This window comes from Melospiza georgiana, chromosome Z, assembly GCF_028018845.1.
Source record: "Melospiza georgiana isolate bMelGeo1 chromosome Z, bMelGeo1.pri, whole genome shotgun sequence".
Classification (NCBI taxonomy): domain Eukaryota; kingdom Metazoa; phylum Chordata; class Aves; order Passeriformes; family Passerellidae; genus Melospiza; species Melospiza georgiana.
In genome coordinates this window covers 4,669,564-4,682,777 of record NC_080465.1, presented here as the reverse complement: position 1 = coordinate 4,682,777, position 13,214 = coordinate 4,669,564, and the positions used below count along the sequence as shown (strand labels likewise).

Here is a 13,214-nt window from a genome sequence, read left to right as displayed (position 1 = left end):
AATTACAGTTTTACCCATACAAGTGAGATAAGGACCAACTTGACATCCAGAGCAAAAACTTTCCATACACCTTTTTCCCTAAAAAGAGATGTTACATCAGCACTGCACTTACACAATCCTGTCTTTCAGAGTCTTGAGACTACAAGCATACTGCCACCACCCCCTCCTTGCCTTGGTAAACTTAACCACCAACAAATACCTAACAAACTTCCTTTGGCCATGTCCATACACAGAAAAAAAACTAGAGCAACTGTTCAGATAAAATATTATAGGTTTATTTAAAACTTATTTTCACCTTGAATATGCAAAATACAAATTCCAACAAAATGTTCATTATTACTTCGTAGTTTACAAATATACAAAATAGAAGTTTGCTTAAATTTATATTACATATTTATTATGTAAAGAACTATATAGAAAACATTTGTTCTGCTTAAGGCATATTTGGGAATAAACCATTGTACAAACTATTGCACATCGAAACCACAGTGCATTACAGACTGTCTGCATAAAGTTATTTTCTTAATAAAAAAGATAAACCAGGGTTATTCACCTGATTTAGGTCATAATTGGCAATCGGAAGATAAAAAATAGTTCCTTGTCAGATATGCAGCAGTTTGAGAACTTTGGCTTCCTGTTTTTGGTACCTCTAGAACCAACAGTCACTAAGCACCATGAAATAGGCTTTTAAAATATAATTCTGTACCTGAATTTTTCCTCCTCTTTTAACATTGTAATGGCTTTTAGAAGGAAAAAGAAAAAAAAAAAAAAAGAAAGTACAAGATGACATGTACATCTAATATTGCATTGAAAGGAAATTAAGGGAATGTAATTTCCCTGTGTAATATCCCCACCCTCCGAACTACATACAGTCTGTTTAACCCTGATATCCGTGACTTCCAGTCACTCCTTGGCATTCTGTAGTCCAGAAATAATTCAAGTTGGATTTACAAATGGAATGATAGAAGATCCAGTCATTGACCCCCAATGTCTTTGGTTCTCTTAAGTGTATAACTATAAAAAAAAAAAAGAAAGTTGCAATGTCCATATGCAGTTATCCCTCTTTTCCACTCTTTGGAAGACTTCACCTCGATTATCTGTAGTGCTTAAAATGAGTTCTCCCCGTCTCGTGGAAGACAGTCCTTGTGCTGTAAATACTGAATCTCTGCGGCAGTCGGGGGAAAGATCCACTGCTCTCCCAAATCAGAAGTGCCTCTTCATGTGTAAGGCGAGGTGGTCCGACCTGGAGAAGGCTCTGTCACAGCGCTGGCACTGGAAAGGGCGGTGGCCCGTGTGTTTTCTGTAGTGACGGGTGAGTTCATCGGATCGGGCAAACTTCCACCCGCAGCCTTCCCAGTCACAGTGATAAGGCTTCTCACCTGTGAAAAGAAAAACCAAACCAAAAAACAAGCAGTGAAACACAGGAATTTTGGGGTTTTTTTGCGGCTACCACTTGTAGCACCTTCTTTCAAGCAGTCCTGGATAAATCAAAGAGTGGTCAAAAGCAATGAATTCCATGAAGCAGCTCCAAACAAACTACAAAGACTAGAAGACTGAAACAGCAAGGCTGTCTTCTCAAGATGTACATCTTTTCAAGGTGCTATGAAATGCTAGTGTCACTTAAATCTTCACTGAAATGCTCATTTTCACTGCCTTGCACACCAGGCTTCAGAGCACCTGAGTGTGTATTTTTGCTGGCGGTGTTACACAATCAAAATAGCAACCAGAAATAGCTCAGCAGACAACGTATTTAGATAATTGTAGGTCTCAAGAATGAAAAAACAGCCGGAAACTGTTTTCATTAGCACTGCCTGATTAAGGACTCAGTCTTACTAGTGTCTTCATTACACAAAAACTACTGTCGATAGCAAGATGAGCTTCCCCAACAATTATAAACTCCCTGTCCTACACATCCTGGGGATGGTGCTGACTGGCTTGAGGCAGATTTTCACTGATCACTTGCCCAATTTTTTTTCTCCTTTCTGCCATTACCCGAAGACATAGCTTAACTACTGATGCACCAGTGTGTTTTCCCTTTCCCATCTCCCCTTCGGGAGAAAGTTTTGAATCAGGTTCACAACCCAGGGATTCAAATTATACAAATTCCCAGGTTATTTAGTCACTGTTACGGAATGCCCACGCTGGCGAAACCCGTTTGCTGTACCTGCTTTCACAAGCTCAGTTACTGCAACTCTGCACTCAGCTGCAAAGTTAGAGACTGTGCTCACACACACACACACACACACACTTTGGGAAGATTTTATCCCAATTCTAGCACTGGATAATCGACAATTAAACTCTGCTGGTGCAGGGGGAGATGGGGGGGGAGGCACCTCATCGGTGCTGCCAGCTCAGCTGAAAAAAACCCTGCTCTACAGGGAATCTATCTCGGTTTTCCCAAAAAGGGAGTAACAACTTGTAGAGGTGCACAACCTGTTGCCCTACAGCCAACCAAGAGAGGGGTGCATGTGCAAAGCACTTCACCAGCAAAGAAAGCAGTTATCTTCGAGAGAGGGCTGCTGCCTTCTCAGAAGTGGGCGAACACAATCCGGAGCAACAAATCCCTGCCGGCTTCCAGCTACCTGCTAATTACCTAGCCACATAGCAAGAGAGAAGGAACAAACTCTGACTTGGCAAGAAACCCACCCGCTCCCACATCTGAGTCACTCTGAACCATTAAGCAAAATGTCAAGCCAATAAGTGAAGACTGCTCAGGACTTCACGTAGCCAAGGGGGGAGGAAAAAAAAAAAAAGCCCGGAAACCCAGCAAGGAAAAGCCTTGTCGCTTTTAACCCTTCCACTGTCCGGTGGGGTCACACCCCGTGCCCCTCAGGCCAGGACATCCCCCGGACCCCGGCGCTGGGAGGACTAACCTGTGTGGGTTCTCAGATGCGCCTTGAGATGAGAGCTCTTGGTGTAGGTTTTGCCGCAGCCCGCATAGTCACAGGTGTGTGTGGCCGTCCTTTTCCGAGGCCATGACCGCCGTCCCCTCTTGGGCTTGGTCTCCTCAGGCAGGCAGCTCCCCGGCGGCATCAGCTCTAGGGGCGGACAGGGAGGAGTGAGCACGGCCAGCGCCCAAGCCGGGACAATCCGCAGCCCCAGCAGCACCGCGGGGACTCACCTTGGTACTGCAGCGCTCCGGGAGAGAGCTGCTCGGGCAGGAAGGCGGGGTAGCCCGGAGCCGGGGGGTACCCCGGCGGCAGCGGCGGGTGGCCCAGCCCCGGCGTGGCGGGGAGACAGTCTCTGCCGCCCAGCATCTCCTCGGGCCCCAGCGACGGCGTACTCCGGGCGGGCAGCGGCCGGCTGCCCAGGGCGAAGTCGTGCTGGGGGGCTCCTCGGGGGCTGCTCCCGTGCGGCGGCGGCGGGGCCAGCGTGCAGGGCGGCGCGGCCTCCTGCTTGATTTTGGGGCACATCCGCGGCAGGGAGGTGTAGGGAGCGCCGGGGCCGTCGGCGCCGGGCGGCGGGGCGGCGGGGCCGCTCTTGGGGCTGAGCCCCGGGTGGCTGTAGTCCCCCACCGCCTTCACCACGAACTTGCCCTGCAGGCTGCCCAGTGGCGGCAGCGCGGCCGGCGCTGGCAGGTACACCGCGTCCAGGTCTGGCCGCATCAGCTCGGCCACGAAGCCTCCCGAGGGGGACACGTCGGTGATGTCGGCCAGGTTGAAGGGCGCGGCGGAGCCGGCGGCGGGAGCCCCGTCGCAGCCGCCGCCGCCGCCGTAGAGGAGACCGGCGGGCTCGGGCCGGGGCAGCGGGTAGGCGAAGGGCCCGGCGGGGCAGGGGCTGGCGGTGGGGGCCGGGGTGGCGGCGGGGGCCACCACTATGGCGGCGGCGGCGGGCTCCTGGTGCATGAGCGAGTTGGAGAGGATGAAGTCGAAGTCCAGTAGCTCATTGAACTCCTCGGCGTCGCGGCGAGGCCCGAGACCGGCGGCGCCTTCCAGCTCCGACGGCGGCGTCTCCACCGGCCGCGCCGACAGCGCCGGCGGCGGCCGCTTCAGCTGCGACAGCTCCTCCCGCCAGCGCTGCGGGGACATTCGCACGGCTCAGCGCCGGCCGCACGGCGCCGCGCCCGCCCCGACGGCCCCCGCCCCGCCCGGCCCCGGCCCCGGCCCGTCCCGCCCGGCCCCGTCCGTGTCGCGGCGCCGCGGCGCCGATACTCACGTTGCCGGGGCCCGCGGGCCGCGCCGCCTTCTCGCGGCCCGCGGCGCCCGCCGCGAAGGTGGCGATGGAGGGAAGGAGCGTGCCGCTGAGCGCCATCTCGCACTCGCCGGGGGGCTGCCTGCGGTGGGGAGACACAGCCGAGTCAGCCGGCGGCCGGGCACGGAGGGAAGGAGGGAAGGAGAGAGGGAAGGCGGCGGCCGCAGCCGGCACCCACCGCATCCGTGCCGGGGCGTCCCGCCGAGCCGCCGCCGCCGCCGTGGTCCCGAGCGCCGGCGCGGAGCACAGGGAGGGAAGGCGGCACGGACGCGCCGTCCAGCCGCGCGGAGCCGGCGCAGCGCCGCCGCCGGGGCGGTGCCGCGGGAGCGCCGGGCTGCTGCTCCTGCTGCTGCTGCTTCTTCTTCTTGTAGCTCTGCGCTGCGCGGAGCGGGGCGCGGGGCGCTAGCGGCGCCGCGGGGACGAGGAAGAGGAGGATGAGGAGGAGGCGGCGGCCGCCGCCCGGCAACGCGGCTCCGGCACCGGCAGGGCGGCGGCGCTAGGCGTTTCCCGAGGAGCCGCGGCCATGTGGGGAGCCGGGCAGGACGGACGGGGCGCGGTGGTGCCAGTGGGGAAAGGAGGGCTGGATGGAAGGAGGGATGCGCCGGGCGCGCTCCGCCGCCGCCGCGCCCCGCTCGGCACTGCGCGGTCCCGTCGCCGCCGCTCCCTCTTATCACCTCACTTGGCGGGCGCGCCGCCCCCGCCGCCATGGCGACGGCGACAACAAACGGACATGTGGGGAGAAAGGAGGGGGACGGGGCGGGCCGGGCCGGCTCCGGGGAGCGCACCGAGCGAGCGGCGGCCCCGCCCCGAGCGCCCCGTGACGCGGGCGCGGCGGTGACGCGGGAGCGGCGGGGCGGGACGCGGGGACACACGCGCCGGGGATGCCCGCGCGCCGCGGGGGCTCCCGCACCGGCGGCGGGGAGGGAACGCCCGGCGGGAATGGTCGGGAAGGGAGGGACGAAGGGAGGTGGGACGGAGCATCCCGAGCGGCCGCCGGGGCGCTCTGCCTGTCCGCCTTCCGCCTAGACTTGCATCTTCGTGCTATTTTTCGTTTAGTGTACTTATAAACTTTCTTTTTATTTATTTCTTCTCTACTTTTTCTTTTCCCTTTTTTCTTTCTTACCTTTTTTTTTTTTTGGTTTTTTGAGGGTTTTTTGTTTGGTTGTTTTTATTTTTTTTTTTTTAATTCTTTTTTCTTTTCCCATTTTTGTTCATTTTCCGAGCCGCCCCGACGGCGCAGTCCTTCACCTGGCCCGTGCCAGCCCTGGGCTATTCTCGACTCCCCCATCACCGGGACCGAGGAGCCGCGGTCGGGCAGCCCCCATTCCCGGGAGTGGATGTAAGGCTGGGAATAGTCCGTAAAATAAAATAAAATTAAAAAAAAAAATAAGAAAAAGAGATAGAAATTAAAACTACAAAACAATCCCCAAATTTAGCACAGCCCCGAGGGGAACCGCAGAGAACGGCCCGGGCTCCTCCAGAGGGCAATGGCGAGCCGGCGCCGCGCCCCGGCGCCGCGCATCCCCGACGGGGCGGGCCGTGTCCCGGTGCTCCGGGATGGGCTCCGTGCAGCGGGGAGCCCCGCTGTGCCGTGTCCCGGAGCTCCATGATGCGCTCCGTGCAGCGGGGAGCCCCGGTGTGCCGTGTCCCCGAGCTCCGCGATGGGCTCCGTGCAGCGGGGAGCCCCGCTGTGCCGTGTCCCGGAGCTCCATGATGCGCTCCGTGCAGCGGGGAGCCCCGCTGTGCCGTGTCCCGGAGCTCCGGGATGCGCTCCGTGCAGCGGGGAGCCCGGTGTGCCGTGTCCCGGTGCTCCAAGATGCGCTCCGTGCAGCGGGGAGCCCCGGTGTGCCGTGTCCCCGCTCCCCCGGCGCTGTCCCGGTCCCCCCGCTGCCCCCCGGCCGCTCTCCAGAACTGGTCGGGCCGGAGGGGTGAAGTCCCAGCGCTGCGTGATTTGCAAACATGAGCCCGAGTAACTTAGGATGACTAAATTAAACCCTAAAATAATAATAAAATGCCGGGCTTTATTTTGCCGAACCCGTTTTACCGGTTTTGTGTTATGAATGTTAATTATTAATAACTCTGGCGCTAAAAAGCAGAGCGTTGTATTTTTGGAGTTTTTTGTTGGTTTTTTTTGTTGGCTTTTTTTTTTAAATTCTGCTTGAAGTCCGTGTCCTGGCAGAGGATGTGCCAGGAACCACAGGTACAGAAAGGATTTGTGTGGGGAGATGAAGGCTGCTGAAATGCAGGACGATGCCCAGGAAGGGAAGGGAGGCACAGTCCCCATTCAGAGGAGCAGGGCTGGGGGGCTGCTCAGCCCCCCGAGCAGGTCCCAGCTGTGCCTCCCAGGCAGAGCTTGTGCTCTTAAGACTCTCTAACAACCACTCTGAGTATCCAAACTGAATGCAAACCTCCAAACCTCCCTTCTTGCTTAGTCTCAGGAGAAGGCCACTAATGTGGTTGGAGATTTGCAGCTCTCTGAACATTTCTTCCCCATCAGTTATTTTTCGTTTTGTTTCCTCTCGCTGTACGTTTGTTAATTTACAGATCTCCCAAGCAATGCAGCGTTTTCCTGGTCCAAATTTCAAGCTCGGGATCACTTGAGGCCAACATCGAAATTAAAATCACATCCCTTATTAGAAATAGGAGAACAAGAATGCTTCAGAAGCAGATAAGTGATCTGATATCTTTGAAATAAATGCCAGAACTTCATGGGTTCCAGGAAGAGAAGTTTTGAATATTGCGGACTGAAAGAAAACAGGTTTGCTTTCACAATCTTTCATTAAAATAGATTTGATTGCCATATTTCTGGATAATTCAGGCAGACACGTGTGAGGTATGTGAAGATTTCATGTTAAAAAGATGTGGCCCACTTTCATCTGAGTCTTGATTTTTAATTGTGTAGATGTTGGCAGGGTGCTTTAAAAAGTGGATGTTTGCAGGAATTGGTAAGTCCAATGACACCTGCACTTGAACATCCCACATAAAGATCAACACGTTCTTTTTCTCACTAATGAAGAACAATAGTGATTTCCTCCCTTAAATGATAAGGACTGAGATTTAATGGTCCCAAGAGTGGAAATTAAATGCATGAAGTTTGCAACTGCTCACAACTAATGCTTTCCCAGCCTACACAGCGAACTCAGTGCTGTTTTCTTAGGACAGATTTATTTTAACATGCCTTCTGTCGCCAGCTGACCGTTTCTCCCAAGTCTCAGTTTGCTCCAAATTTCCCAATTTTCTCTAAAACTTTCCTTCCACTAACTCAGAACACAGCATGTTTCCGTGCTGTTCAAAGCCGGCTTTGGGGATTGCCTAACTCAGATAGAGAATTGCACAGAATTTGTGTCCCCTCTTGCCTTGGGATGTGCAATGACATTTTTCCAGATGATGATGCTGTGCTGGGACAGAAGGGAATCTGCTGCAGCCCTGGCTGTGCCAGACTGCTGTGGCCTCTGTGTGTTTCCCTCCCTCCCCAGGTGGAAGGAGGAGGTTTATTCCACATTTACCACATCTCACTGTGGGAGTGGGGTTGCCCTAGACTTGCCACTGCTGCTGCTCACCCATTTTGGCAGAGGAATTATTGCCTGGTGCAAACAACTCACATTGGTGGCCTGAGTGTAGAGCAGAGTAGAAATGACCGAGTGAAAGGCCTTAGTGTGCAGCCTGAGTCAGAATTTCTCTAAAAAACTGGTCACCTGTGTGTACAAACCACAAAAGGCAGAGAGAGAGAAGCCAAGGAAGAACGCAGGTTTCTGGAGCAGAGACAGTCCTCAGGAAATGGCATCACACATTGAAAAACATTAAGAACATCAACAAGAAGAAAAAAACAGTCGAGCCGATTGTGCCTGAAACAAAGACCAATCTGTTTATCTTGATATGTTTATTTTAAAGCTTAAGTTTGGAACATGATTTTCAACAAACTGCCTCTCGGTGTGCTGCTTGCCCCACTTTGATTTGGTTGTCTGTGGGAGCAGCTGATGGCATCAGGAATTGCAGATTTTGGGAAAGGTTGTATCACAGTGTTGCTCTGGGGGGGGTCAGACAAAAAGGTGCATTTCCTGACATTTTTGGGATTGCAGTGTGTTGTCCCTGCAGCTTCAGGGCCAGGAGCTGCCAGGGCCCCTGCTCCATTCCTGGCCCAACATAATGAAAGGGGAACTGGGAACAAATCCATGGTTCTGGGTTACATCCAATAAAATCCCTGTTGCCGATTCATCAAAAGCAGTGATTTTGCTGCATTTTACCCTGACAAGGCTTTTGGAGAGCAGGTGAAACTCGAGGAGATGCAGCATCTAGAGGGTTTCTTGTGTCCCATGCCACCCAAATCAGCTGCCAAGAGAAGAGAGGGAAGGTGTGAGAGCTCACACAAACAGCCGGTGTGCAAGGCATGCTCTGGAGAGGGGCAGTGCTGAGGATTCACCCTGCTCCCACAGCATCTCTGCTCACCCAGCAGGATGAGACAGCCCAGAGCCATCCATGGCCACCAAACTGCCCTCCTGGGCTCTCCTTCAGGGACACCTGTCCTTGGGAATCTGTTTGTTTTTTTTTTTTTTGCTGTCTATTGTATATTCCTCACCAAGCACAGCCGAGCTCAAGCTTTATTTATCCGCTCCTGTGCAGGTTGCTTTGTTTTTGTTAAACAGAAATAAACCCCTGCTCACCTGGCAGTTATACCTGTGGGTTATCAGTACGGAGCAAAGGGCACCTCTCTGAAGATTGGGAGCAGCTCCAGGCAGGTTTCAAGCAGCACCAAGTGCGCTCATACACAGATGGCACATGCACACCGGGGGTCATAAATGTTGCTGCTGACAATGTCAGCAGTGCCCGTGGTCAGACTTGTTCTCAGCTGCCTTTTGAAAGCCTGGACATATCTTGTTGATGGTTGTGTTGCTTTTCTAGGAGGTGCCTAAAAGACGTGTGGATGTGGGACATGGTTTAGTGGTGGGCTTGGCAGTGATGAGCTGAGAGGTCAGGCTGTGATTCCCACCGGATTCCCTCAGGGTGATAACTCCTGTTGGAGATTCCAGAGGTGCTGATTCCCCCATCCAGTACCATCCACTCCACCTCACCAGCCTCTGGCAGAGGCAAACGCTGCCCTCACACAATTTAGCACCACCCAGGATCACTAGCATGCAGCAACTCTCTGCTTTCAAGCAATCCAAGAATTGTTGTGTTCCTTTAAAAATACCTTCAGTTGCTTATGGAAAACAAAGAGCTTTTTTTCTTTTCTTTTCTCTCTCTTTTTTTTTTTTTTTTTTTTTTAATTGAGCGTAAACATCTTTGCTTTGATGAGTTAGCCCCATCTGCCATTGTTTTGAATGAGTTTGCCCCATCTTTGAATTTAGATGTTCCCCAAATTGTAACAATGACTTAAATGACTGTCTCCCACAGTGGGACTGGTGCAGACAAAAACTCCACAATGAGCATCCTTTTCAAAGTCCTGCATGTAATGTGGGGACACTCACACACAGCGAAGAGGATGAATTCTTGTTTATTTATTTGTTTGTGATTTTCTTTTTTTTTTTTTTTTTTTTTTTGCATGCATGAGGCTGATGGCATTGTCTTTTTCCAGACCCAATGGAGGAGTCACAGAAAAATAGAGAAGATTTGAGAAATTACCAGCTGCTGGCTAACCAGATGGTCCCCACTGATGGGTGATAGGTTTGGTATATGCTAGAAGATGCAGGGAAATGTTTATGTGACAAGGCCAAGTTGCTTTGTGGAGCTACTGTCTCTGAAGAGGCCAAGAACTTGTATTACTATTAATTCACACTTCTGCATCCTTTTTTGGGACCAAATTGTCTCATTACTATCTGTGTGGCACTTTTTAAGGCATTTCTGTCTCTGGAACTTGTAATTTATCTGTGTCCCTGGAAGAATAACTCTTTTTGCTGCAAGAAGGGGATTTACTCTTTGATGATTTTCTGTAGAAAAACTATGCAGAAGAGATCTTCCCCATCCTCCCTGTCCCAGCCCCTTCTTTCTCAGTGTTCCTCATCTTTTAAATAGTAATCTTTAACTAATTATCCATTTCTGTTAACAAAAATGAAGCACCTTACTACAGATTTGGCTTCCCAGAACATTCCCAAGCAGTGGCAGTTTAAAATAAGTTCACCCCTCTACTGTAATTCCAAAATGGAGCAATGACATTAATGGACCAATGACATTAATGGACCAATGGACTCACTAATTTAATTTTTCTTGTGGTTCCTGAAGCTGATAGGAGCAGGGAGACTTTGGCACACCTGCTCTGGTGTTCAGTATTTCTTTTGCATGTAGAAAACTTGGCATTTTGCTGCTAGGGAAGTTCTGATACTGCAGAAATTCAGGGTTCAATACCCACCAAGTAAAATTTGGCTGCACTCCTTGAGGATTTTTCAAACCTTTCTCCCTGATAGATCTCTGAGTTTTTTGGTGTTTTTTTTTTTTTTTTTTTTTTTTTTTTTTTTTTTTTGAGTAAAAGTGGTGCTTCTAAGGAATGTAATTTGAATTGATGACATGCTTCCTAACAAAGAATTAAGGTGCTGGGTAGGAGAAAAATAGAAGATATAGGAGAGAGCTGCTTCTTATGTGTAATACATTTGAATGTGCATAAGAGAGCTTAGCAGCAAAGTGCTCCTGAGTTTAACCAGGAGTATTTGCAATTAGATTTGTGCTAATGAGCTAGGTAATCACAGGACAGTAAACAACACCTCTGCAATCTTTCAATGCTTCCTCCCACTCAGCATTGTGGATAAATTGACCTGGACAGCTGATTCACCCAAGATGTCTTTCTAAACTATTTGCTGTGCTGAATTCATGAACATCTGTTGTTTCCCTGCACCTGCATCCAGCAGAGGAAATGATTAGATAAATATTCCCCTCATTTGGGCAGGAATAAAGACATTATAGGGGAACACTGGGAGAAAGGACCAGCGCTGCCTCGCTCTGAGAATAAATACCAGGCTTTCCACATTGTTTCCATAAATTCCTTCAGCTTTTGCTCCAATGTTAACGGACCAGCAGGAGCCCATTACTCTATGATAACAGCCCTTTGCTCTTTTAATGAAAGCAATATGGCAACTGCTCTCAGATTTTTGACATAGGCACTGCACAAAAAATGGAGTTCTGGTGGCTCCATTTCTTCCACAGAAGCTTTGCCCTGGGCAGCTGGTGGCACAAAACAGTCCCTGAATAAGTTTTGGGGTTTTTTTTTCCTGGGGGACACCTCACCACAGGTGCCCTGCACCAGCAGAAGAGTTTAAGCCGCCCATCGTTGCCGAGTGTGAGATTCACTGCTCACTTCAGGCAGATTGTGCTCGCAGGGAAGGGGGCAAGAAGTGCCATAGGAAATCAGTAATGAGAAAACATGGGGAAATTAATAGTGGTGCATTCTGAGCAGGGTTTGAATTGCACGCAGTAATTGAGGCCCGGGGCCACGCTCTGCACAATGAGGAAGGAACAAAAATAAGGAATAGCTGCTCATTAGGCTCCAGATTCAGCCAGTCTGAATTCCACCTAAGTCCGTGTGCCAAGTGCTTCCTACGGACAGGCTTTGGGCCTTGGGGGATGCCGAGGCAATGGAAGCCCCAGGTGGAATTCAGTGCAGGGATAAATGTGTCTGACAGCCAGCAGCACCTTCCCTGAGCAGAGCTTGTGATCCTGCGGCGAGGCATGGGCAACTGCAGTGCTGGCACATCCAGTTTGTTAGCACACAAATGTTGTGTGCCTGGTTTTGCAACGTTGGTTTTTTTCACAATTTTTTTCCTTTTTTTTTTTTTTTAATGGCAGGCAGGCGGAATACCATCCCTTTGTGGAGGGACTATACAGCTGAACTTTCAAAAAGAAGCGTTTGCTTCTGAGCTCCTTTAAAGTGAATTAGCTAGGCTCTTTGTAGCATGGATTTGGGACTTAAGAGAACCAATGCAGCCAAAGCTATGAACAAAATGTGCAAGTAATTAAGATAGACTGTTTGCACCAGTCAATAATTTTGGATGCTGGCATCTCATGAGTGAAGACATACTCATTGTGAGATGAGTCCACGATTTTTATCCTCAGAAGACTGATTGCCAAGGCATGTTTCTATCAATAAAATCTACTTTGCTTTACGAATCCATTGTCTTACACAATAGGCAGCAGTGACTCAGTGGACACCTAGCTTACCCACCGAATTAGGAATGTAGCTCTGCCTCCAGAGGGAGAGGGAGAGAGGAAGAGTGAGCCTAGAAATCTATTTGAAGCACTAAATCACCTCTGTGAGGGTAAAGCTTTTGGTGGGCCAAGGCTGGGGAAGAAGAATTTGTTTGGATCTTTCCCAAAAGGGATCTGGCCCGTGCTACAGGACTTACCACATCACTGGCAGCTCTGGCCTTCAGTGCCAATTGTGATTTTTAAAATTAAACTAAATTTTGCTGTGGCTGAAAACCTCCCAACCAGACAAGTGACACCTTATTTACACCCAAATCCATGTGTGTGCAGCTGTGGCTGCACATTTCATCATGTAAAATGGCCCTGCCTGCATTATATTGTAACTTTGGTGACCAAAAGGGGTATGTAAGTCCTGTGGCTCCTCCTTTGAATTCTCACATTTTTGTCACAGAAGTATAATGAGACCCTAAATCTCCCACTCTCCTTTGGTCATGAACCAGGGAAATTTTATGAGATGATGGGACCGTAAAGGAAAGGAAGATACCTCTTTAATTTTATGGAGTTTTAATTCACTCAGTCGGGTACTAGCAAGCCTCATCATCTGGATGTGAGGGCTGTGGAAATTCAAATCATATTTCTTTCTTGTAAGGTGGACAATCAGCTGGCTGCCACCTTTTAAATGGGCATGAGGTGCTGATAGGTAGAGATCTCTTGGGGGTTACTGCATGTGGTTTATTTGATATTACAGACAGAAGAGATTCCTTTAATCCCAGACCCCAATTTCAGAAACCTCGTCATTGCACACCTTGCAATATTTTATCATTGCAATATTTTATCATTGCAATATCTGCAGCTTCTCTGTGAGCTCTTTCTCTCCAGGCTACACCTGTCTCTGA

At 50.6% G+C, this 13,214-nt stretch overlaps 1 protein-coding gene across 1 annotated transcript; it reads right to left on the bottom strand.

The window, feature by feature from the left end:
- Positions 1 to 256: 256 nt before the first annotated feature.
- Positions 257 to 4,374, bottom strand: KLF4 (KLF transcription factor 4). The gene is made up of 4 exons (XM_058044001.1): positions 4,156 to 4,374; positions 3,122 to 4,016; positions 2,874 to 3,038; positions 257 to 1,379 (listed from the first exon to the last, which is right to left on the bottom strand). Exons 1-4 carry the CDS (start codon positions 4,372 to 4,374, stop codon positions 1,204 to 1,206), a joined length of 1,455 nt encoding a protein of 484 aa, XP_057899984.1. The 3' UTR covers positions 257 to 1,203.
- Between the last annotated feature and the right edge of the window lie 8,840 nt (positions 4,375 to 13,214).